Source organism: Pristis pectinata, chromosome 1 (assembly GCF_009764475.1).
Source record: "Pristis pectinata isolate sPriPec2 chromosome 1, sPriPec2.1.pri, whole genome shotgun sequence".
NCBI classification, from domain to species: domain Eukaryota; kingdom Metazoa; phylum Chordata; class Chondrichthyes; order Rhinopristiformes; family Pristidae; genus Pristis; species Pristis pectinata.
Window position 1 is genome coordinate 147,103,990 of NC_067405.1, and position 24,793 is coordinate 147,128,782.

A 24,793-nucleotide genomic window follows, 5' to 3' on the forward strand; every position below is an offset into this window, starting at 1 on the left:
TCCACGGATCACTACATGCCTCTGGGTCAAATTCTGTTTGGTATCGCAACTGTGAAGCCTCCGGGACGTTTTTAGTGCACGAAACATGCTTTATAAACGCACATTGCCATGTACATTTCAGAATGCTGCAGGCAATCCCACAGATTTTAACTGTGTGATAATTCCAAATCACTGCACAGCTGGCATCAATATGAACACAGGTTACCACAAGGGCAGGTATCTGCAGTGTCATTACTGAGCCCCTCATTTCCATTGTTATCGGAAGAAACCAGCTGAAGTTACTCGCTATCACATCCACAGTACTTTAAAAGCACATCACAGCCCTCAAATTTACCATTTCTTTTGTAAACAGGGCCATTTTATCCCACTTTTTAGAATCATAAACAAGAGGGCATACATTTAAGGTGAGGGGAAGGAGTTTTAAAGGGGATCTGAAAGGTTAAGATTTTTCCAGAGACAGTGGTTGATACTGGAACGTGCTGTCGGAGGTGGTGGAGTCAGATACAAGCTCTACATTTAAAAGATTTAAACAGACACTTAAATAGGCAATGCATAGAAGGATATGGACCTACTGCGGGCAAGTGGGATTAGTGTAGATGGGCTGAAGGGCCCATTTCTGTGCTGTACAACTCTGACTCAGATTGGTTGCAGCCAATCCCACTGCTTGTCAGACATTGGCCTTTGAGCGAACATCTACTGGAGAAGGTGCCACCAACCCATAACAAGCTGTCAGGTTCAGCTCCTGGTCTGCAAGGACACAGGTGGCCTTGGGCTAGTGCTCAGGACTCTGATGGGAGAGGAATGCTTGGAAAGTTCAGCAGCTCCAGGTAGAGGATCAGATATCAAAGACTGGCTAGAGCTCAATTTCTATTCCTTGCAAATTCCAAACCTGTTCCATGGGTTCCAAGGTGGCTGATGAGAACTGTGGACTCTGCCTCAGATGGGACAAGAGGTGCCTGATGAAGTGGCAGATGGGTAGTTAGTGAAGTTGCTCCCCCTTCCCAGATTACATCAGGCTTCTGTGTGCTCCTGATGCACGGGCATGTAGTTCTCAATACTTACAAACAGACTCTTATCTTGTAAGCTCCTCCCCCACCTTGAGCAGTTGTGGGCCAGGGATTGATTGGATTCAATGCGTATGTTGAATTTCTTCAAGGAAGCTCTGGGAATATCCATGAATTATTTCCTATCTCCATGGTAATCTCTGCTGGAGACATTCCTCACAATGGAGCATCAATTTCAGGAGTCTGATGTTGGGCATACAAAGGAAATGGTCTGCTCAGTGAGTGTAACTAGACGTCAATGTGGCAGGGATCCTGGCCTGGAAGAAGACACTGATATGGGTACGATTGGTACAAGTCCAGTGGGCTTAGAGGACTTTTGGGGGAGACACTAGTATTTCTCCAGTACCTCGAATAGACCACAGGTTTTGTATCAGGTTTGGAAGTCTTGATCTTCAAACATTCTTCCTCAATTTGACCAGAGGTTGAGCTGGTACATTGAAGGCGGCAGTGAATTTCATCTTCGATCTCTGCCTTCACTGCGGGGTGGCTCCTGATAAATGGGAAGTGGTTGACACTTCCCAGGTGAAACTTTATTGCGAAGGTAGTGCTGCACAGCAGGAGATAGGTAGAGGGCCTTGGTCTTACAGATATGGAACACAGAACAGTACAGCACAGAACAGGCCCTTCAGCCCACAATGTTGTGCCAACATAGCTATTCCCTCCTACCTACAGAATGCCCATATCCCTCCATTTTCCTCTCATTCATGTGTCCATCCAAGCCCCTCTTTAAACCCCCCCCAATGATTGTGCCTCCACCATCCTATCAGGCAACGCATTCCGGGCATCCACCACTCTCCAAGTAAAGAAAACTTACCCCTCACATCTGTTCTGAAACTACCCCCTCTCACCTTAAATGCATGCCCTCTGGTATTGGATCGCTCAATAATGGGCAAGATATTGCTATGCCCCTCATAATTTTATACACTTCCAACAGATCTCCCCTCAGCCTCTGCTGCTCCAGAGAAAAGAGCCTAAGTTTGTCCAGCCTCTCCTGATAGCACATGCCCTCTGATCCAGGCAGCATCCTAGTAAACCTCTTCTGCATCGATGTTGAGTGCAAGGCCCATCCTCTCAAATGGTTCAGTAAGCGAGTTGACTGTGGCCTGGAGTAAAAATACAATCTGCTGGAGGAACTCAGTGGGTCAAGCAGCATCTGTCGGGGAGGGGGTGGTCGGGGTGGAAGGAGGAACATAGAACACTACAGCACAGTACAGGCCCTTCAACCCGCAATGTTGTGCCAACATTTTATCCTGCTCTAAGATCTATCTAACCCTTCCTTCCCACATAGCTCCCTATTTTTCTATCATTCACATGTCTCAGAGTCTCTTAAATGTCCCTAATGTATCTGCCCCCACAACCTCTGCCAGCAGTGCGTTCCACGCACCCACCACTCTGTAAAAAAAACTTAACTCTGACATCCCCCTTATATCTTCCTCCAATCACCTTAAAATTATGTCCCCTCTTGTTAGCCATTGTCGCCCTGGGAAAAAGTCTCTGACTGTCCACTCGATCTCTGCCTCTTATCATCTTGTACACCTCTATCAAGTCACCTCTCATCCTCCTTCTCTCCAAACAGAAAAGCCCTAGCTCACTCAACCTATCCTCAAAGACATGGTCTCCAATCCAGGCAGCATCCTCGTTAATCTGCTCTGCACCCTCTCTAAAGCTTCCACATCCTTCCTATAATGAGGCGACCAGAACTGAACACAATACTCCAAGTGTGGTCTGATCAGAGTTCTGTAGAGCTGCAACATCACCTCGTGGCTCTTCAACTCAACACCCCGACTGATGAAGGCCAACACTCCATACGCCCTATCGACCCGCGTGACAGCCTTGAGGAATCTATGGACGTGGAACCCAAGATCCCTCTGTTCCTCCACCCTGCTAAGAGTCCTGCCATTAACCTTGTATTCTGCCTTCAAATTCGATCTCCTGAAGTGTATCACTTCACACTTATCCGGGTTGAACGCCATCTGACACTTCTCAGCCCAGCTCTGCATCCTATCAATATCCTGTCGTAACCTACAGCAACCTTCTACACTATCCACAACACCACCAACCTTTGTGTCATCAGCAAACTTACTAACCCACCCTTCCACATCCTCATCCAAGTCATTTATAAAAAAATCACAAAGAGCAGGGGTCCCAGAACACATCCCTGCAGAACACCACTGGTCACCGACCTCCAGGCAGGACACGCTCCACCTACCACCACCCTCTGTCTTCTATAGGCGAACCAATTCTGAATCCACACAGCCAAGTTTCCCTGGATCCCATGCCTCCTGACTTTCTGAATAAGCCTTCCATGAGGAACCTTATCAAATGCCTTACTAAAATCCATGTACACCACATCCACTGCTCTACCTTCATCAATGTGTTTTGTCACACCCTCAAAGAATTCAATCAGGCTCGTGAGGCACGACCTGCCCCTCACAAAACCATGCTGACTGTCCCTAATCAGCCTATCCTTCTCTAAATGCCCATAAATCCTGTCTGAGAATCTTCTTCAGTAATTTGCCCACCACTGAAGTAAGACTCACAGGTCTGGAATTCCCAGGGTTATCCCTACTCCCTACACCTGAACTGTCGACATTTCGGGTGGAAACCCTGCATCAGGACTGTGGTTTTTTTGCTCCAGGTTCCAGCATCTGCAGTCCCCTGCATTTCCACAATGGCTTGCAGCCCAGCCTCTGAGCATGTTCAAACACATGCACAGTCTGCATACTGTAGCTCAACTGTCAAGGTTGGGGTGACCTTAGCTCTGGAATGTAGTTGCTGTACTATAACAAAACTTTTGCAGGTCCACTATTTCAGGCACGTTATCTAGATGTTTTCACTACTCTTCTGCAGGTAAAACCGGACAGAGAACACAAAACAAACTACTGGAAGAACTCAGCGGATCAGGCGGCATCTGTGGAGAAGAGGGGATGGTCAACGTCTCGGGTCGAGACCCTGCATCAGGACTGAGTGCCGTAGAGCTACACCGCATGGAAACAGGCCCTTTGGCCCAACTCGTCCCTGCCGACCAAGGTGTCTACCTGAGCCCGTCCCATTTACCCATATCCCTCTAAAACTTTCCTATCCACATACCTGTCCAAATGTCCTTTGAATATTGTAATCATACCCAACTCTACAACTTCCTTTGGCAGTTCATTCCATATACGCACCACCCCCTGAAAATCTTGCCTCTCAGGTTCCCCTTAAATCTTTCCCCTCTCACCTTAAACCTATGCCCTCTAGTTTTGAACACCCCTACCCTGAGAAAATTATTGTGGCAATCCACCTTATCTATGCCCCTCATGATTTTATAAACTTGTATAAAGTTACCCTTTTCACCTCTTCACTCAGGAAAGTCCCAGCCAATCTCTCCTCCTAACTCAAGCCCTGCTATACCATCAACATCCTTGTGAATCATTTCTGCACCTTCTCTTAATCACACCCTGTCTATAATATGGCGACCAGAACTGCATGCAATACTCCAAGTACGGTCAAACCAAAGTCCTATGCAGCTGTAATATGACGTCCCAACTCTTGTCTTCAATGCCCAGACTGATGAGGCAAGCATGCCAAACACCTTCCTCACCACCCTGTGTACCTATGTCGCTACTTTAAGGAACTATGTACTTGTACCCTTGGGTGTCTGTTCTACAACACTCTCCAGGGCCCTGCCATTTACTGTGCAAGTATGCCCTGCTTTAATTTCCCAAAATTCATCACTTGTCCGAGTTAAATTCCATCTGCCACTCCTTTGCCCACTTTCCCTGTTAATCTAGATCCTGTTGTAACCTTAGACAACTGTTTTCACTGTCCACCACACCACCAATTTTACTAATTATGCCACCTACAATCTCAACAGCAGTGGATCCAGCACTGATCTCCACCAATGGTCACGGCCTCCAGTCTGAAAAAGGGAGGGAGGGGTGGGACAGAGGCAGGTACGTGATGTGGAACCAGATTTTTGGTGGGGGGGGGGGGGGTGGAGAGAAAGAAGGAAGATGGGCAGATGGAGCCAAGTGGGAGAGAGGGAAGGGAGACCGTTGAGACAGAAGCTGTCGGCATGTCCCTATTGACCCTCACCAATTTTACAGATGCACCATAGAAAGCATCCTATTCAGAGACATCACGGCTTGGTACGGCAACTGCTCTGCCCGTGACTGCAAGAAACTGCAGAGAGTTGTGGACACAGCCCAGCACATCACGGAAACCAGCCTCCCCTCCATGGACTCTGTCTACACTTCTCGCTGCCTCGGTAAAGCAGCCAACATAATCAAAGACCCCACCCACCCCGGACATTCTTTCTTCTCCCCCCCCCCCCCCTCGCATCGGGCAGAAAACACAAAAACCTGAAAGCACGTACCACCAGGCTCAAGGACAGCTTCTATCCCACTGTTATAAGACTATTGGACAGTTCCCTAATACGATAAAGATGAATTCTTGATCTCCCAATCTACCTCATCGTGGCCCTTGCACTTTGTCTGTCTGCACTTTCTCTGTAACTGTAACACTTTATTCTACATTCTGTTATTGTTTACCCTTGTACTACCTCATTGCACTGATGTGATGAAATGATCTGTATGGATGGCATGCAAAACAAAGTTTCTCACTGTACCTCGGTACATGGGACAATATTAAACCAATTTACCCTGATTTTATGGAACAGGAGAGGGGTTACAATGACTCTCTCCACTCCCATGTTCCCACTCTGGAGACCCAAGTGCACAACCAAAACTGAACAACACAAAAGATGCTGTCTTTGAATGAGACCTCAGGGGCCCCAACTCTCCTCTCATGTGCCTGTAAACAATCCACAGCCAATGATTTGAGAGAGAAGAACAGTTCACATCAGTGTCCGATGGACAAACCTATCTCGATGAGCAACACCACTATCTGTTCACGATCACTTCAGCAGCTCCCAGGTATTACACATTACAACTGGCAAAGCATTTCGGAATTTTCAGCACTTTTGCAGGTGAATAAAGCTCACACAAGCTGCTGCTACAAAAAGGTAATTTTCATGGCATTTATACTCTGTGTATTGCCATGACAACAATAAACTTGAACAAGGTACAACAGAAATTGAAGTTTTCATTTCCATATCCAAGATGGCAATGAGGAGGTGTACAGGAGTGAGATAGATCAGCTGGTTGAGTGGTGTCATAACAACCTCACACTCAACGTCAGCAAGACCAAGGAACTGATTGTGGACTTCAGGAAGGGGAAGTCAGGAGAACACACCCCAGTCCTCACTGAGGGGTCAGTGGTGGAAAGGGTGACAGTTTCAATTTCCTGGGTGTCAAAATCTCAGAGGATCTGTCCTGGGCCCAACACATTGATGCAATTGTGAAGAAAACACACCAGCACCTCTACTTAGGAGTTTGAAGAGATTCAGTATGTCACCAAAGACTCTTGCAAATTTCTTCAGATGTACTGCAGAGAGCATTCTGACTGGTTGCATCACCACCTGGTATGGAGCCACCAATGCACAGGATCGCAAGAGGCTGCAGAGGGTTGTAGACTCAACCAACTCCATCATGGACACAACCCTCCCCACCATCGAGGACATCTTCAAGAGATGGTGCCCCAAGAAGGCAGCATTCATCATGAAGGACCCTCACCATCCGGGACATGCCCTCTTCTCGTTACTACCATCAGGGAGCAGGTACCAGAGCCTGAACCACACACAATAACTTCGGATCAACTCCTTCCCTTCTGCCCTCAGATTTCTGGATGGTCCATGAACACTACCTCATTATTCTTTTTTTGTTGCACTATTATTTTGTGATTAATAGTAACTTTTATGTCTTTGCACTGTACTGCCGCAAAACAACAAATTTCGCATCATGGAGCAATACACAAAGTGTGCTGGAGGAACTCAGCAGGTCAGGCAGCATCCATAGAGGGAAATAAACAGCCCACGTTTCGGGCCAAGACCCTTCATCAGTCCTGCTGTGATGCTGCCTGACCTGCTGAGTTCCTCCAGCACTTTGTGTATTCCTCCAGGTGCATCCAGCATCTGCAGAATGTCATGTCTAAATTTTACATCATAAGTCAGTGATAATAAACGGATTCTAATTTTGCAGGTGAACCAAGCTCACACATACTACTGCTGTAAAAAGCTAATTTTCATGGCATTTATACCCTGCGTACGTATGCCCGTGACAACAAGGTAGGACAGAAATTGAAGTTTTCGTTTCAATAGCAACTTTCATAGAACACTACAGCACAGTACAGACCCTTCAGCCCACAATGTTGTGCCGACATTTTATCCTGCTCTAAAATCTATCTAACCCTTCCCTCCCACATAGCCCCCTATTTTTCTGTCATTCATGTGTCTGCCTAGGAGCCTCTTAAACATCCCTAAAGTATCTGCCCCCACAACCTCTGCAGGCAGGGAATTCCACACACCCACCACTCTGTGTAAAAAAAAACTTACCCCTGACATCCCCCTTATACCTTCCTCCATCACCTTAAAATTATGTCCCCTCGTGTTAGCCATTGGCGCCCTGGGGAAAAGTCTCTGACTGTCCATTCGATCTCTGCCTCTTATCATCTTGTACACCTCTATCAAGTCACCTCTCATCCTCCTCCTCTCCAAAGAGAAAAGCCCTAGCTCGCTCAACCTATCTTCATGAGACGTGCTCTCCAATCCAGGCAACATCCTGGTAAATCTCCTCTGCACCCTCTCTAAAGCTTCCACATCCTTCCTATAATGAGGTGACCAGAACAGAACACAATACTCCAAGTGTGGTCAAACCAGAGTTCTGTAGAGCTGAAACATCACCTCGCAGCTCTTGAACTCAATCCCCCGACTAATGACAGCCAACGCTCTACACGCCTTCTTAACAACCCTATCGACCTGCGTGAGGGATCTATGGACGTGGACCCCAAGATCCCTCAGTTCCTTCACACTGCTAAGAGTAAACATTGAAAATAATTAAAACGGATGCACTAGTTGGAATTGTGTGTGAAAGCCTGAAAAGCAACTTTACAAATTTACCTAGGCACAATACCAATACTTGATGGATGCCTCTTATCATCTTGTACATCTCTATTAAGTCACCGCTCATCCTGCATCACTCCAAAGAGAAAAGCCCTAGCTCACTCAACCTGTCCTCATGAGACATGCTCTCCAATCCAGGCAGCACCTGGTAAATCTCCTCTGCACCTTCTCTAAAGCTTCCACATCCTTCCTATAATGAGGCGACCAGAACTGAACACAATACTCCAAGTGTGGTCTGACCAGAGTTCTGTAGAGCTGCAACATCACCTCACTCCAAAGCTCCCAGAAACTTTCCAAGAGAGCTGTTGTGTTGTAATACAAATTAAATTCTTGCAAAAGCAAATTACAATAGTTTTGAGTTGCAAACAATGCATTAATCTGGTAACAGTGCAGCAGAGATTGCAAGGTGCAAAGGGTCGCGTCCACCGCCAGCATGCGGTGGAGGGGCCGAGTGGACTCACCGTCCAAGGAGACGAACTGCCCGACGGCCGACGAGCCGCCGCCGCTGTTCTCCACGAACTGCACCTCGGACACGATGATGTTGTCCTCCAGCACCGAGCCGCACGCCGTGCACACCGCGTCGCCCCTCGCCTGGTCGATGTCGATGTCGGTGCAGCCGCAGGTGCGGCACACCCGGGAGCTCGCCATGACCGGCGGGCCCGCCAATCCCCCCTCCCGGGCCGGCGAGCCTCCTCACGGCAGCACGAGGCTTCAACTGGGACTTCGGCCTCGGCGGGTAACTCGGGCCCGACAGCCAGAGATGGCGGCGGCACCTCTCGGGCCTCGGCGGGTGGAGTTGTGACCCGGCTGACTGACCGGCCCCCGGCAGCCGCTGACCTCGGACCCGCCGTACGCGCCCGCACCGGCTCCCGCACCGCGTCCGCTCCGCTCGGCGTCCGGAGCCACACTGAGCCGGCGGCGCGGGGCGGCCCACTCACACCCGGGGGGAGGGGGGTGGTGGGCGACCACCGCCGACTAAACAACACACGCAGCTCCACTCCCCTCCACCTCCCACGAACACCGAGGCACCCGCCGTGCTTTCGGCGAACAGTCCGCTCCTCAGCTCCAGCTGCGAATTTGTAAGATTTATTTATTAATTTGTAATTCAGTTCTCCCCCCCCCCCGGTCTCAGGTTACTGAGGTCCCGGGACATGCACGTGCTTCTAATTAAAGGCGCCGCGCTGAGCAGCAGCAGCAACAACAACAACAACAACAACATAGATTTCCTTATTAGTCACATGTACATCGAAACACACAGTGAGATGCACCTTTTTGCGTCGAGTGTTCTGGGGGCAGCCCGCAAGTGTCGCCACGCTTCCGGCGCCAACATAGCACGCCTGCAACTTCCTAACCCGTACGTCTTTGGAATGTGGGAGGAAACCGGAGCACCCGGAGGAAACCCACGCAGACACGGGGAGAACGTACAAACTCCTTGCAGACAGCGGCAGGAATTGAACCCGGGTCGCTGGCGCTGTAACAGCGTTACGCTAACCGCTACACTACCACAACAACTCCCAAAGCCAAATACTGCAGATGATGAAGATCGGAAACAAAAACAGAAGGTGCTGTTCCAGTGAGTCAGACGGACGACGTCCGTGGAGAGTCATACAGCACGAACAAGGCTCTTCAGCCCAAATGTTCCATGCCGACCAAGATGCACCTCTAAGCTGGTCCCATTTGCCTGTGTTTGGCCCACATACCTCTCAACCTTTCCTATCCATGTTCCTGTCCAAATTTCTTTTACGTGACATTTAGTTACAGGGAAAGATTGAACAGGTTAGGACTTTATTCCTTGGAGCATAGAAGAATGAGGGGAGATTTGATGGAGGTTTACAAACCTATGAGGGGTACAGACAAAGTAAATGCCAGTAGGCTCCTTCCACCAAGATTAGGAAAGGGGAAAGGTTTAGGGGGAACTTCTTCACTCAGAGAGTGGTGGGAGTGTGGAATGAGCTGCCATCTGACGTGGTAAATGCGGGCTCACTCTTAAGTTTTAAGAATAAATTGGATTGATACATGGACGGGAGAGGTCTGGAGGGTTATGGACCGGGTGCAGGTCAATGGGACTAGCAGAATAAAGTTTCAGCACAGACTAGAAGGGCCGAATGACCTGTTTTCTGTGCTGTAGTGTTCTATAGTTCTATGTTGTTATCGTACCTGCCTCAACCACTTCTTCCCACAGCTCATTCCACATACAGACCACCCTCTGGGTGAAAGAGCTGCTCCTCGGGTTCCTATTAAATCTCTCCCCTCTCACCCTAAACACCTGTGCCCTCTAGTTCTTGATTCCCCAACTCTGGGAAAAAGACTGTACGCATTCACCCTATCCATGGCCCTCATGATCTTATACACCTCTATAAGATCACCCCTCATTCTCCAACACTCCAATGAATAAAACACTAGCCTGGACTTCAAGGGGGGAATGTCTAATATCTTGAACCATCACATCAGATGGCCTAAGAGAGACAGGGTAGGCAATGGTGCAACAATCTGATGGCACTAGAACCAAAGTTAAACTGGATGACAGGCCTTTTCACAACGTCAGTCTCTGCTGTTTGAACTCTCCTTCTTGGAGTCAGCTCTCTGCATTATCTGAGCATGACTCTGGTCAAGATATAAGCTATGCAATTTAGGGACATGTCTCCAGTCGCACAGAAGAGACAGCTGTTCCCATGTACCATATCTCTGCTCAGGTATAAGTGTGATCTGCTCGTGACAGAGCTAGCCATTCTGTGTGAGCAGAGAGATGTGGTCCGTCAGCAGGCTGCCCTCCTGCACGAGCAAGGAACAAAGCTCGGCAGTCACGGTAGTGTAGCAGTTAGCGTAAAGCTATTACAGCACCAGCGACCGGGGTTCAATTCCCACCACTGTCTGTAAGGAGTTTGTATGTTCTCCCTGTGTCTGCGTGGGTTTCCTCCGGGTGCTCCGGTTTCCTCCCACATTCCAAAGACGTACAGGTTTGAGCCGGAAGCGTGGCGACACTTCCGGGCTGACCCCAGAACACTCTACCTAAAAGATGCATTTCACTGTGTGTTTCGATGTACATGTGACTAATAAAGAAATCTTATCTTAGCAATGCATAACTATTGCAATGCAATTCTGGCCAGCCTCCTACCTTCCATGGTCCAACCACATTGATGCCACGACCAAGAAAGCTCACCAGCGCTACCTTCTCAGGAGGCTAAAGAAATTTGGCATGTCCCCTTTGACCCTCACCAATTTTTACCGATTCACCATAGAAAGCATCCTCTGCCCAGGACCGCAAGAAACTACAGACAGTTGGGGACACAGCCCAGCGCATCACGGAAACCAGCCTCCCCTCCATGGACTCTGTCTACACTTCTCACTGCCTCAGTAAAGCAGCTGACATAATCAAAGACCCCTCCTACCCTGGACACACCCCCTTCACACCCTTGCATTGCTAAGATAAGATTTCTTTATTAGTCACATGTACTCACCCATCCCCTGCCTGTGTGTGCTCCTCCTCCTCCCCCCACCCTTTTATTCCGGCTTCTCCCCTCTTCCTTTCCAGTCCTGATGAAGGGTCTCGGCCCAAAATGTCAACTGTCTGTTTCCCTCTACAGATGCTGCCCGACCCGCTGAGTCCCTCCGGCATTTTGTGTGTGTTGGGTCCGAGGGGAGGTCTGATGTATAAAACATTGAGGGGTCTGGACATGGAGGAGAGTGAGAGAATGTTCTTTTTGGTGGAGGGGTGGAGAACCAGAGGTCACAGGCACAGAACAGAGAGAATTAAGAGTGACACTAGGAGAGACCTTTTCTCCACAGCATGTGGCTGGTATTTGAACGCACTGCCTGCAGCTATGGGAGGGGAAGGTTCCAATGTGGCCTTCCAGAGGGATTTGGATAAATATACGGTGAGGAAGAATTTCCATAGGTTCGGAGGAGGGGCCAGGGGGTGGAACTAATAAGGACTAGCCCGGACACGATGGGTTGAATGGCTTCCTTCTTTGCCAAAACCATTCTGTGCTATGACATAAAAGCACTCCATGGTCTACGCAGAGGTTTGGGAGGTCCCAGGGTGGTGGTGGTGCTGTTGGAGTGCAGGTTCTTGCTTTTTGGGATGGGATGTGCTCCGGCACCATAAAGTCATAGTTATACAGCACGGAAGCAGGCCCTTCGGCCCAACTCATCCATGCCGACCAAGATGCCTACCTGAGGTAGTCCCTGAGTTTGGCCCATATCCCTCTAAACCTTTCCTATCCATGGACCCGTCCAAATATCTTTTAAATGTAATTGTCCCCGCCTCTACCACTTCCTCTGGCAGCTCGATCCATATACTCACCACCTTCTGTGTGAAAACGTTGCACCTCAGGTCCCCTTTAAATCTTTCCCCTCTCATCTTAAACCTGTGCCCTCCAGTTTTAGACTCCCCTACTCCACCTTCCCTATGGCCCTCATGATTTACAAAGCTTTATAAGGTCACCCCTCAGCCTCCTACACTCCAGGGAAAACAGTCCCAGCCTATCCAGCCCCTCCTTATAACTCAAGCCCTCCAGTCCTGGTAACCAGAACTGCACACAGTGCTCCAAGCGGTTAGTGTAACACTATTACAGCGCCAGCAACCCAGGTTCAATTCCGCACACTGTCTGCAAGGAGTTTGTATGTTCTCCCCGCTCCGTGTGAGTTTCCTCCCACATTCCAAAGACGTACGGGTTAGGAAGTTGTGGGCGTGCTATGTTGGCGCCGGAAGCGTGGTGACACTTGCGGGCTGCCCCCAGAACACTCTACGCAAAAGATGTATTTCACTGTGTGTTTCGATGTACATGTGACTAATAAAGAAATCTAATCTTAGGATATCCGCCTGCCTGTGTCTGGAATGTGGAGGTGGAGGTCCTGCTTTTTGGAGATCCATTGGCTGGGGTTGTCCAATCAACCTTCCATCTCCTGGCAACTCAGCATGCCTGCCCTCACCACCCAACCCCTATCCATTGACATCCTTCCCAAAAATCTGCCAGTGGCAGGGATAAAACCAACAGCAGCTGAGTGCAGTTCGATCTCCAAAGTTCCAGGAATTTCTGCAGTAGAACTGTTTCTTGAAAGGCTTTATTCCAACTGTACCATGAGGCCGCACGTGGAGTCCTGTGTACAGTTTTGGTCACCCTGTTATAGGAAAGTGGCGGCTAAAGATCTTAGAGCAGGATAAAATGTCGGCACAACATTGTGGGCCAAAGGGCCTGTACTGTGCTGTAATGTTCTACGTTCTAAACTGGAAAGAGTGCAGAGAAGGTTCACGAGGATGTTGCCAGGACTCGTGGGGCTGAGTTACAGGGAGAGGTTGGCCAGGCTGGGACTTTATTCCTTGGAAGGTAGGAGAATGAGGGGCGACCTTATAGAAGTGTTTAAAATTATGAGAGGCATCTATAAGGTGGACAGTAACAGTCTTTTCCCCAGGAGTCCAAAACTAGGGGGCATAGGTTTAGGATGAGAGGGAAAGATTTAAAAGGGACCTGAGGGGCCACTTTTTCACACAGAGGGTGGTGAGTGTATGGAACGAGCTGCCAGAGGGAGTGGGTGAGGCAGGTACAACAGGATGATTTAAGAAGCACTTGGACAGGTACATGGAGGGGCGGGGCTTGGAGGGATATGGGCCGAACGCAGGGAATTGGGACTAGCTGGGTGGGCACTGTGCTCGGCATGGACTGGTTGGGCCGAAGGGCCTGTATCCGTTCTGTGTTGCTCTATCCCTCTAAATGTTGGTGGGTGAGCAGGAAATCCAAACACTCCACCAAATAACAAGTCATAGAGAGTTTTATTTAGAACGGGTCCGGGGTGCTGAGGTGGATCACCAGCAGGGACGTTGAGGTTCTCTCTCTCTGCGTTAATGTACAAGGCTGTAGTTGGATTCAGTGGCGGCCGTGGTGGCTCTGGATATGGCCATAGCGTGACTGTGAAAGCTCCCTTGTCCCGTCGAGGAGTCCACGAGCCCTGCGAGGGAGTGCGCACTCTTCCGCGGCAGCTCCTCCTCGTCCTCCTCCTCCCCCTCCAGGTGAGTTTCGATGGGAATCAGCGTGTCCGGCAGGAATTTACTGAGGGGCTCCCCGATGATGCCCAATCTGCAAGGCACCAGAACCAAGAGTGACAAGAGGAAACTTCCTCCTCCACCTCCCATCCCAGAGGCAACAAGGTCCCACTGGGGTAGGGGAGGGACCCAGAGAGTCAGCCCCCTGGGGTGGGGAGGGATCCGTCTCCCAGTGAGGGTCAGCACCCTGGGGTGAAGAGGAACCTGTCCCCCTGAGTGTCAGCACCCTGGGGTGGGGGGGACCTTTCCCCCAGTGAGGGTCCTGTCCCCCAGTGAGGGTCAGCGCCCTGGGGTGGGGAGGGACCCATCTCGCAGTGAGGGTCAGCACCCTGGGGTGGGGGGGGTAACCCATCCCCCAGTGAGGGTCAGCACCCTGGGGTGGGGAGGGACCTGTCCCCCAGTGAGGGTCCTGTCCCCCAGTGAGGGTCAGCACCCTGGGGTGGGGAGGGACCTGTCCCCCAGTGAGGGTCCTGTCCCCCAGTGAGGGGCAGCACCCTAGGGTGGGGAAGGACCAATCCCCCCGTGAGGATCAGCCCCTTGGGGTGGGGAGGGACCCATCTCCCAGTGAGGGTCAGCACCCTGGGGTGGGGAGAGACCTGTTCCCCAGCAAGGAACAGCACCCTGGGGCGAGAAGGACTAGCGGTCATTTACCTACCAACACAACCTGGAACAATTCAACCACAACTCTGGGAAGGTAGAATGAGTTCAATTCTGCCAGGGGAGAATGTCTGGAGGTAGGGGAGGGAGGGGTGGTGGAGGTGGGAGGTGGGGGAGGGAGCAGTGGAGGGGGGGAGAATGTCTGGAGGTAGGGGAGGGAGGGGTGGTGGAGGTGGGAGGTGGGGGAGGGAGCAGTGGAGGGGGGGAGAATGTTCTGGAGGTGCGGGGAGGGAGGGGTGGTGGAGGTGGGAGGTGGGGGTGGGAGGTGGGGGTGGATACAGGAGAGTTCCAGTCCGGACAGGATGGGCAGATTGGCCTCCATCGCCGAGAGGTTTTCCGGACGGAGTGTTCCTCTGACTTACTGCTGGGGGAGGCTGGAGCCCACATCCGTGATGCTGATCTCCTCATCCTCCTGGGCGGCACCGGAGCCTGGATTCACTGCGTGCTGCCTGAAGAGGTAGTCGGACTTCTCCTTGGGGGTCTGCAGCACAGACCGGAGGATGGGCGATCGCTGGCTGACGATGCTGCTGATGGGTGGGCGCTTTGAATGAGACCCCCTGTGTGACCGAGAGAGGTGGGTGGGTCATCGGCACAGGGACAGGGTCACCATCGTCCCCGGGCCCCACACACACAGTGTCACAGGTTACAGAACCTGAGACTCTCTGTCACCAGGGGTTCCCTTCCCACCAACACAACCTGCTCCACACACCGACACAAAACAGCAGAGAAGCCAGTGTGGCCATTTTGATCAATAGATTCAATCAATTTTGGGTGTATGCAACAGGATTCTGGGAGTGTGTGATGGGACGGTGCGGAGGGATCTTCACCCTGTGCCTGACCCCAGGATTGTGTGATGGGACGGTGCGGAGGGGCTTCACTCTGTGTCTGACCCCGGGATTGTGTGATGGGACGGTGCAGAGGGGCTTCACTCTGTGTCTGACTCCGGGAGTGTGTGATGGGACGGTGCGGAGGGGCTTCACTCTGTGTCTGACCCCGGGATTGTGTGATGGGACGGTGCAGAGGGGCTTCACTCTGTGTCTGACTCCGGGGGTGTGTGATGGGACGGTGCAGAGGGAGCTTCATCCTGTGTCTGACCCTGGGAGTGTGTGACGGGACGGTGCGGAGGGAGCTTCACCTTGTGTCTGACCCCGGGTGTGTGTGATGGGAGAGTGTGGAGGGAGCTTCACCCTGTGCCTGACCCCGGGGGTGTGTGATGGGACGGTGCAGAGGGAGCTTCATCCTGTGTCTGACCCTGGGAGTGTGTGACGGGACGGTGCGGAGGGAGCTACACCCTGTGTCTGACCCCAGGAGTGTGTGATGGGACGGTGCGGAGGGAGCTTCACTCAGGGAAGCAGTAGACCCATACTCAGTGGGAGTCCCCAACTTCAGGGAAACGGGGGGAAGAGTCAGAGTCATACAGCACGGAAACAGGCCCTTTGTCCCAACTGGTCCATGCCGATCATGGTGCCCACCAAGGTGATCCCACTTGCCTGTGTTTGGCCCATATCCCTCTCCACCCCTCCTGCCCATGTATTTATCCAAAATGTTGTTAGTGCAGAAAAGATGGGAGACCCTGCCCAGCCTGCTGAGTATTTTCAGCATCTTCTGCTCTTAACCCATCTTTTGGTAAAAGAGGGGCAGTCCCTTTCAAAAGAAAAGCTTCTTGTTGTAAAACCTCCTCGGTGATACCTGTGCTCTCTCTTGGTCTTCTGTCCACCCGCCTCCTCTTCCTTCACCTTTGGAGCAGGATTGAAGATGTCTGAGCGAAGAAGCCGTCCCACCTCAGCCTTGATCAGATTCAAGTTTTTCCTTCCAAACGTTACCCAGGTCACGTAGACACTGTAGGTGTAGAGACACTAAAATTCCAAGAGGAGACATCTCAGTGTCAGGACACTTGGCCGGGAGGGGTACAGGAGCATCGTGAGCGGTCTCACAGGCATGATTGTGACAGGACCAGTGATCCAGGGTGAAGGGTTCAACGTCCACCACACCAAGTGGGGAGCTTCATGTCACTTGATGATATGTATTCTGGATTTAAGGCACGGATGTGCAGAGGGATCTTGGGGTGCAAGTCCGTAGCTCCCTGAAAGCGGCATCACAAGTGGATGGGGTGGTGAAGAAGGCGTACGGCACGCTTGCCTTCATCGGTCGGGGCATTGAGTATAAAAGTTGGGAAGTCGTGTCGCAGATGTATAAAACTTTAGTTCGGCCAAGTTTGGAGTATTGTGTGCAGTTCTCTTACAGGGAGGGATGTGGAGGCTTTGGAGAGGGTGCAGTAGAGGTTCACCAGGATGCTGCCTGGATTTGAGAGTATTGGGTATAAGGAGAGGTTGGACAGACTTGGGTTGTTTTCTCAGGAGCGGTGGAGGCTGAGGGGAGACCTGCTAGAAGTTTATAAAATTATGAGAGGCACAGACAGGGTAGACAGTCTTTTTCCTTGGGTGGAAACATCAAATACTAGAGGACATAGTTTTAAAATGAGAGGGGGAAAAGTTTAAAGGAGATGTGCGAGGCAGGTTTTTTACACAGAGAGTGGTGGGTGCCTGGAATGCGCTGCCAGGGGTGGTGGTGGAGGCAGATACGACAGCAATATTTAAGAGGCATTTAGACAGATACAGGAACAGGCAGGGATATGGACCATGTGCAGTCAGGTGGGTTTAGTTAGATCAGCATTGTGGTTGGCACAGACATGGTGTGCTGGAGAGGAATAAGCCTGCGAGAGCAATAGTGGTAGGGGATTCTATCATAAGGGGTTTAGATAGGCCTTTTTTTGGCTGCAAATGAGACTCCAGAATGGTACGACCTGGCGCTAGGGTCAAGGATATCTCAGAGTGGCTGCAGGTCATTCTGAAGGGGAGGGTGAACAGCCAGAGGTTGTAGGTACCAATGACATAGGTAGGAAAAGAGATGAGGTCCTGCAATGTGAGTTTAGGGAGCTGGGTAACCACTTAAAGAGCAGGAGCTCAAATGTTGTCATCTCTGCATTGTTTCCAGTGCCACGAGCCAGAGAGTACAGGAATAGAAGGATGGGCCAGATGAATGTGTGGCTGAGGGCATGGTGCAGAGGGAGGTGCTTTAGGTTCCTGGATCATTGGGACCATTTCTGGGGAAGGTGGGACCCGTACAAATGTCACAGGTTGCACCTTAAGCAGAGTGGGACCAACATCCTTGCTGGGAGGTTTGCTTGTGCTGTTGGGGAAGGTTTTAACTGAGCTGGCAGGGGAAGGGGAATTGGAGTAGGTGTTCAGGTGGGGAGGTACAGTCCCCTAGAGGGGACTAGTAAGTCCACTGGGGTAAATACACAGGTTGGGAACACAGTGCTGTCCTTCTGTGGACACATATGGACCAGGCTCACGGCCAGCAAGCATCTCAGCTCTCGAGGTGAGACTGCTGCCTTGAATAGCCATGCCCACGTCTCACAGACAAGGAAGGTAAACTGGAGGATAATCTGCCCTCATACCTGTTCCAGCACTTGCAGTTTCTCTGACCTCGCCCCAAAAGGCCCACGTCCCATTGGTTAACATCTCATTCAGAACTAACATTTCAGGTCCAGATGAAGGGTCTCGACCTGAAACATTGACTGTTTATTTCCCTCCATAGCTGCTGCCTGACCTGCTGAGTTCCTTCAGCACTTTGTGTGCGTTGCTCCAGATTCCAGCATCTGCAGAATCTCTTGTGTCTAACACTTCAGGAAGACTGTTCCAAATTTCCTTGGCATTATGTGTGTGGAAGTGTCTTTCAACTTCACCCCCAAAATCCAAACTATTACCTTTTTGATTTGCCCACTGAACCTCGACCCCAGCCAGCAGAAGAATTTCTTTTCATCTCTCTGTGAGTGATTAAGTCACCGAGGCCACAGCAACCCCACACCTCCAGCACCTGTGTGAAAGGAGCCTTCGAGCCCAGATTGGTCTAATCCGCCACCTCTGTACACATCGCAGCCCTACAGACGAGATGTCATGGTCTGCACGGGAGACTGCAGATGCTGGAATCTGGAGCAGCAAACAGTCTGCTGGAGGAAGTCAGCGGGTCGAGCAGCATCTCGACATTTTGACCTGAAACGTCGACAATTCCTTTCCTCCCACAGATGCTGCTCGATCTGCTGAATTCCTCCAGAAGATTGAGATGTCATGGTCCTACTCGAGAACAAGTGACAAACAGCAACAAAAAGATACTGAAGGATTACTTCACAGTCAAAGGGCAGTCTTGAAGACTTAGTACTGAGCAGTTACTGCACTGTCAGAGGTAGCACCTTGTTGGTAAGGTGTTGAACTAAGGCCCTAGGTGCCTCTGAAGTGGATGTACAATATCTTGTGTCAGTATTCCAAAAGGAAGTGAAGGAACCTCATCCACGGGGAGAATATCTTTCATTCAGCCACCTCTTAAGACCATGGATCATTGAAAGTGGCTACACAGGTAGACAGGGTGGTTAAGAAGGCTTATGGAATGCTTGCTTTCATTAATCGAGGTATTGAGTACAGGAGTCAAGAAGTTATGTTATTAGAACTCTGGTTAGGCCACATTTAGAGTATTGCGTGCGATTCTGGTCACCTCACTATAGGAAGGATGTTGAGGCTTTAGAGAGGGTGCAGAGGAGGTTTACTAGGATGCTGCCTGGATTAGAGGGCATGTGCTATCAGGAGAGGCTGGACAAACTTGGGCTCTTTTCTCTAGAGCAGCAGAGGCTGAGGGGTGATCTGTTGGAAGTGTATAAAATTGAGGGGCATAGATAGGGTGGACAAGCAATATCTTTTTCCCATTATTGAGCGATCCAATACCAGAGGGCATGCATTTAAGGTGAGGGGGGTAGGTTCAGAACAGACATGAGGGGTACATTTTTTACTGAGAAAGTGGTGGATGCCTGGAATGCGTTGCCTGATAGGGTGGTGGAGGCAAATTCATTGGGGGCTTTTAAGAGGGGCTTGGATGGGCACATGAATGAGAGGAAAATGGAGGGATCTGGGCATTCTGTAGGCAGGAGGGATTAGCTCTGTTGGCACAACATTGTGGGCCGAAGGGCCTGTTCTGTGCTGTACTGTGCTATGTTCTATGTCCTTCTCACAACCGGGAGGGCTGATTTGAAGCAGCTGCTTTAACTCAGCAGTTTTGACTGATTAAATGAATGGAAACCGTTTCTTGGGGCTGGAGAGTTGGTGACCAGAGGACACAGTGAAGGGAACTGGCAGAAGACCCAGGGGAGAGTGTCGCTGCCCAACGAGGTGCTGTGATCTGCCACACACGGCCTGACGGGAGGTGGGAGCAGAGACAACAGAAGTTGCTGAGAGGCTGAGGGAGAAATGGTTGAAGGGGAAACCTTCCTGCTCATCTCTGCAACAACTGTTGCTGCCATTCAAAGTGGGGAAGGTGAACAGAATGAGTCTCTTTTCTCTGAAGCAGAGAAGGACAAGGGGTGGCCTCAGAAAGGTCTATACAATAATGATGCTTCTGATAGAGTGGGAGAGCTTCCACCTCTGGGAAAATGTGTAACCACAAGCCATCAGGCCAAGTCACTGGGTGTATTTAAGGCAGAGGTTGATAGGTTGATTGGTAAGGGGGTTACGGGGAGAAGGCAGGAGAATGGGGTTGAAAAATAAAAATCAGCCATGATTGAATGGTGGAACAGACTTGATGGGCTGAATGGCCTAATTCCCCCTGTATCTTATGGCCTCATGGTATTATCAATCACGTAGGGAACTCTACCCAATGAATAGTGAGTGTGGAACTCGCTGCCACAGAGATTGGTTGAGGAGAACAGTACGGATGAGGTGCACCTCAAGGATGCGTGCTTAACCCACTGCTCTACTCTCTCTACACTCATGACTGTGTAGCTAAGCACAGCTCAAACACTATCTATAAATTTGCTGATGACACCACTGTTGTTGGCAGAATCTCAGATGGCGATGAGGAGGTGTATAGGAGTGAGATAGATCGGCTGATTGAGTGGTGTCGCAACAACAACCTCCCCACTCAACGTCAGCAAGACCAATGAACTAATCGTGGGCTTCAGGAAGGGGAAGTCGGGAGAACACACACCAGTCCTCATTGAGGGGTCAGCGGTGGGAAGGGTGAGCAGCTTCAATTTCCTGGGTGTCAACATCTCAGAGGATCTATCCTGGGCCCAACACATTGATGCAATCACGAAGAAGGCACACCAGCAGCTCTACTTCATGAGGAGTTTGAGGAGATTCAGTCCGCCACCAAAGGCTCTTGCAAATTTCTACAGATGTACAGTGGAGAGCATTCTGACTGGTTGCATCACCGCCTGGTATGGAGGTTCCAACGCACAGGATTGCAAGAGGCTGCAGAGGGTTGTAGACTCAGCCAGCTCCATCATGGACACAACCTTCCCCACCATCGAGGACATCTTCAAGAGGCGGTGCCTCAAGAAGGCGGCATTCATCATTAAGGACCCTCACCACCCGGGACATTCCCTCTTCTCATTACTACCATCGGGGAGGAGGTACAGGAGCCTGAAGACCCACACTCAACGATTCAGGAACAGCTTCTTCCCCTCCGCCATCAGATTTCTGAACGGCCCCTGAACCCATGAACACTACCTCACTAATTCTTTTTTTGCACTCTTTATTTATTTTTGTAATTTATAGATTTTATGCCTTGCACTGCACTGCTGCCACAAAACAACACATTTCACATCATATGTCAGTGATAATAAACCTGATTTTGATTCTGGATGTATTTAAGGGGAAGCTGGACATGCCGATGAGGGAGATGGTAACAGAGGTCACGGTGATGGACTTAAACACAGAAAGATGCAGGAGTTGGGGGATGAGCAGATGCACCAGTAGGGACTGGTTGGGCCAAACTCGGTTCCATGCTCTACCTTCCTCTCCTATCAGATCCCACCATCTGCAGCCCTGTGTCACCTCCACCTCTCACCTCCCAGCCTCTGTCGCTACTCCCACCCTCCCCTCCTCCATCTGCCTATCACCCCCCTTCACCTGGATCCACCCATCGCCTGCCGGCTCGTGCTCCACCCCTTCCCCTCACCTCTTCATACTGGCTATCTCCCCTCCATCTTTCAGTCCAGGTGATGGATCTCCCAATACCTCTGCTGAATCCATGCTGACTGTAGTTTGTCAGATCGTTATTCCACAGGTGAACCTTAGTTACCACTGAACTTCAGCTCGTGAACTTGCAGTGCCCGCATCAGCAGCACTCACCTCAAACAGCTGTCTGTCCTTGCGTGTAGCTGACCCCATCGCCCTGTGAACACAACAAACCAGTTATTTTGCTTCCGTCCAATTTAGCACGGACAAGTCCATCAGAGTCCATCAGAATGCACAGGAACATAAGAAGCTGCAGAGAGTAGTGGACTCGGCCCAATACATCACGGGCACATCCCTCCCCACTATCAGTGGTATCTACAGGAGGTGCTGCCTCAAGAAGGCAACATCCATCATCAAAGATCCCCACCATCCAGGCCGTGCCATCTTCTCACAGCTCCCATCGGGCAGGAGGTACAGAAGCCTGAAGTCCCCACACCACCAGGTTAAGGAACAGCTGACCTCATCACCTCAGGAGATCCCCCCACAGCTACCAACATGATAGTCCCGCAACCTAGGACTGCCCGCTTCTATCTCCTCCCCAAAATCCACAAGTAGGACTGTCCCGGAAGACCTATTGTCTCCGCATACTCTTGCCCCACAGAGCTTGTATCCTTGTACCTGGAGCCTATCCTATACCCCGGTCCAATCCCTTCCCACCTATGTCCATGACACATCACACGCTCTCCAACTCTTCCATAGCTGTAAGTTCTCCGGCACGCACAACCTCATCTTCATCATGGACATCCAGTCCCTATACACCTCCGTTCCCCATCATGACGGCCTCACTGCCCTCTGCTTCTTCCTTGACCAGAGATAGAACCAGTCCCCTTCCACTAACACTCTCCTCTGCCTGGCTGAACTTGTCGTCACCCTAAACAACTTCCCTATCAATTCCTCTCACTTTCTGCAGACCAAGGGCGTAGCTATGGGCACTCACATGGGCCCCAGCTATGCCTGCCCCTTTGTTGGCTGCGTTGAACAGTCTCTGTTCCAAGCCTACTCCAGCCCCACTCCTCAACTCTTTCTCTGCTATATTGACGACTGCATTGGTGCCGCCTCTTGTACCCGTGCGGAATTCGACAGTTTCATAAATTTTACCACAAATTTTCACCCCACTCTCCAATTCACGGACTATCTCTGGCACCTCTGTCTCCTTCCTCGATCTTTCCATCTCCATCTCAGGAGATTCCTTATTCACCAACATCTTCTACAAACCCACTGACGCCCACGGCTATCTCGATCACAGTTCCTCCCACCCTGTCTCCTGCAAGGACGCGATCCCTTTTTCTCAATTTCTCCGCCTCCGCCGCATCTGCTCCCATGATGAGGCTTTCCACTCCAGGACATCCGAGATGTCCAACTTCTTGCCTAACCGTGGCTCCCCTCCGACTGTGGTCGAGAGAGCTCACACCCACATCTCTGCCATTTCCCGCACCTCTGCTCTCAGCCGCACCCCTCCCAGACCCAACAGCGAGAGGGTCCCCCTTGTCCTCACATTTCATCCCATCAGCCTACGTATCCAACACATCATTCCCGCCACTTCCGCCAGCTCCAACGGGACCCCACCACCAAGCACGTCTTCCCTGCCCCACCCCTTTCCGCCTTTTGCAGGGACCGTTCTCTCCGTGACTCCCTACTTCAATCCTCTCTCCCCACCCATTCTGCTCCCACCCCGGGAACTTTCCACTGCCCCCGCCATAGGTGTAACACCTGCCCCTACACCACCTCCACCACCTCCATCCAGGGACCCAAACAGTCCTTTCAGGTGAGACAGAGATTCACCTGCACCTCCCTTAATATCATCGACTGCATTCGGTGCTCCGAGTGTGGCCTCCTCTACATTAGTGAGACCAAACGCAGACAAGGTGACCGTTTCACAGAACACCTGCACTTTGTCTGTAACCGCGATCTGCATCTCCCTGTAGCCAGCTACTTCAACACCCCCTCCCACACTATCACTGATATGTCAGTCCTCAGCCTCCTCCACTGCCAGGAGAATTCCAAGCGCAAACTGGAGGAACAGCACTTCATTTTCCGTCTTGGAACCTTGCAGCCCAACGGCATGAACATTGAATTCTCCCACTTTAAGTGATCCCCTCAACCAACCCCCCCCCCCACCATGCTTTTCTTCCCTTTCCCAGCCTCTCTCTCTTGTCCTCCCCCGCATCTACCTATCTTACCTGCATCTACCTGTCACCACCCTGTGCCCACCCCGCCTCCCGTCTTTTGTCCACCTATCACTGCTCTGCTTTTCCCCCCTATATATTGGGCTTCCCCTTTTCCTATCCTCAGTCCTGAGGAAGGGTCCTGAGCCGAAACGTTGACCGCCTGCTGTTCTCCACGGATGCTGCCCGGCCTGCTGAGTTCCTCCAGCATCATCGTGTTTTTCATCTAGATTCGAGCGTCTGCAGTCCTCTGTTTCTCTATTACTTGACTGCAGCCTGGTCATATCTCATCATGGACAATATCTGGGATCAGAGCAGGGCGAGGGGGAGAGATGGACTCAACACTTCATTTCCCCTCCTTTTTCTTTCAGTTCAAACAAAGTTTTAATCTCTGGGAATCAGGGAGAGGGAATATTTAAGTCAAGGGCCCACTACCGTCCAGCTTTGTAACAGCACGCAAACAGAATTGATATTGATTGTACTCACTCAGTTTTCAGTGCATTTTGCTAACTGAAAGATAAAGCAGCTTCCAAATGAGGCCAAAAGATGCCATCCCCAAAGTTTAACTTAGTTTTCCCTTGAAGAAATTAATGGCGATCTCTAACATTCTGTTAGCTTTTTCTGTTAATAGGAAAATTAACAGAATGTTATTGCACATTGTCGGGGAATTGAATACAAAAGTAGAGAGGTAATGCTTGTTATATAGGCATTGATAAGAATACATCTGGAGTGCTGAGGGCAGTATTAATCTCCTTACTAAAGAGGGAGAATTAATGTGTTGGAAGCAATTCACAGTAGGT

General features: G+C 50.7%; 2 protein-coding genes across 3 annotated transcripts in view; both read right to left on the bottom strand.

Moving 5' to 3' along the window:
* Positions 1–9,103, bottom strand: part of brf1b (BRF1 RNA polymerase III transcription initiation factor subunit b) — a 414,814-nt gene extending 405,711 nt beyond the window's left edge. For both annotated transcript variants that reach the window (XM_052012381.1, XM_052012387.1), the window contains exon 1: positions 8,526–9,103. In XM_052012381.1, the coding sequence (XP_051868341.1) occupies positions 8,526–8,712 (187 nt within the window). In that variant the 5' untranslated portion in view covers positions 8,713–9,103. The remainder of the gene's footprint in view (positions 1–8,525) is intronic.
* Positions 9,104–13,903: 4,800 nt separating this feature from the next.
* LOC127572633 (protein phosphatase 1 regulatory subunit 36) overlaps positions 13,904–24,793 on the bottom strand; it is a 44,533-nt gene continuing 33,643 nt past the window's right edge. The window contains exons 8-11 of the mRNA XM_052020143.1: positions 21,943–21,985; positions 16,451–16,617; positions 15,124–15,318; positions 13,904–14,138 (exon numbers count right to left, since the gene is read on the bottom strand). Coding sequence (XP_051876103.1) covers positions 13,904–14,138; positions 15,124–15,318; positions 16,451–16,617; positions 21,943–21,985 — 640 coding nt within the window. The remainder of the gene's footprint in view (positions 14,139–15,123; positions 15,319–16,450; positions 16,618–21,942; positions 21,986–24,793) is intronic.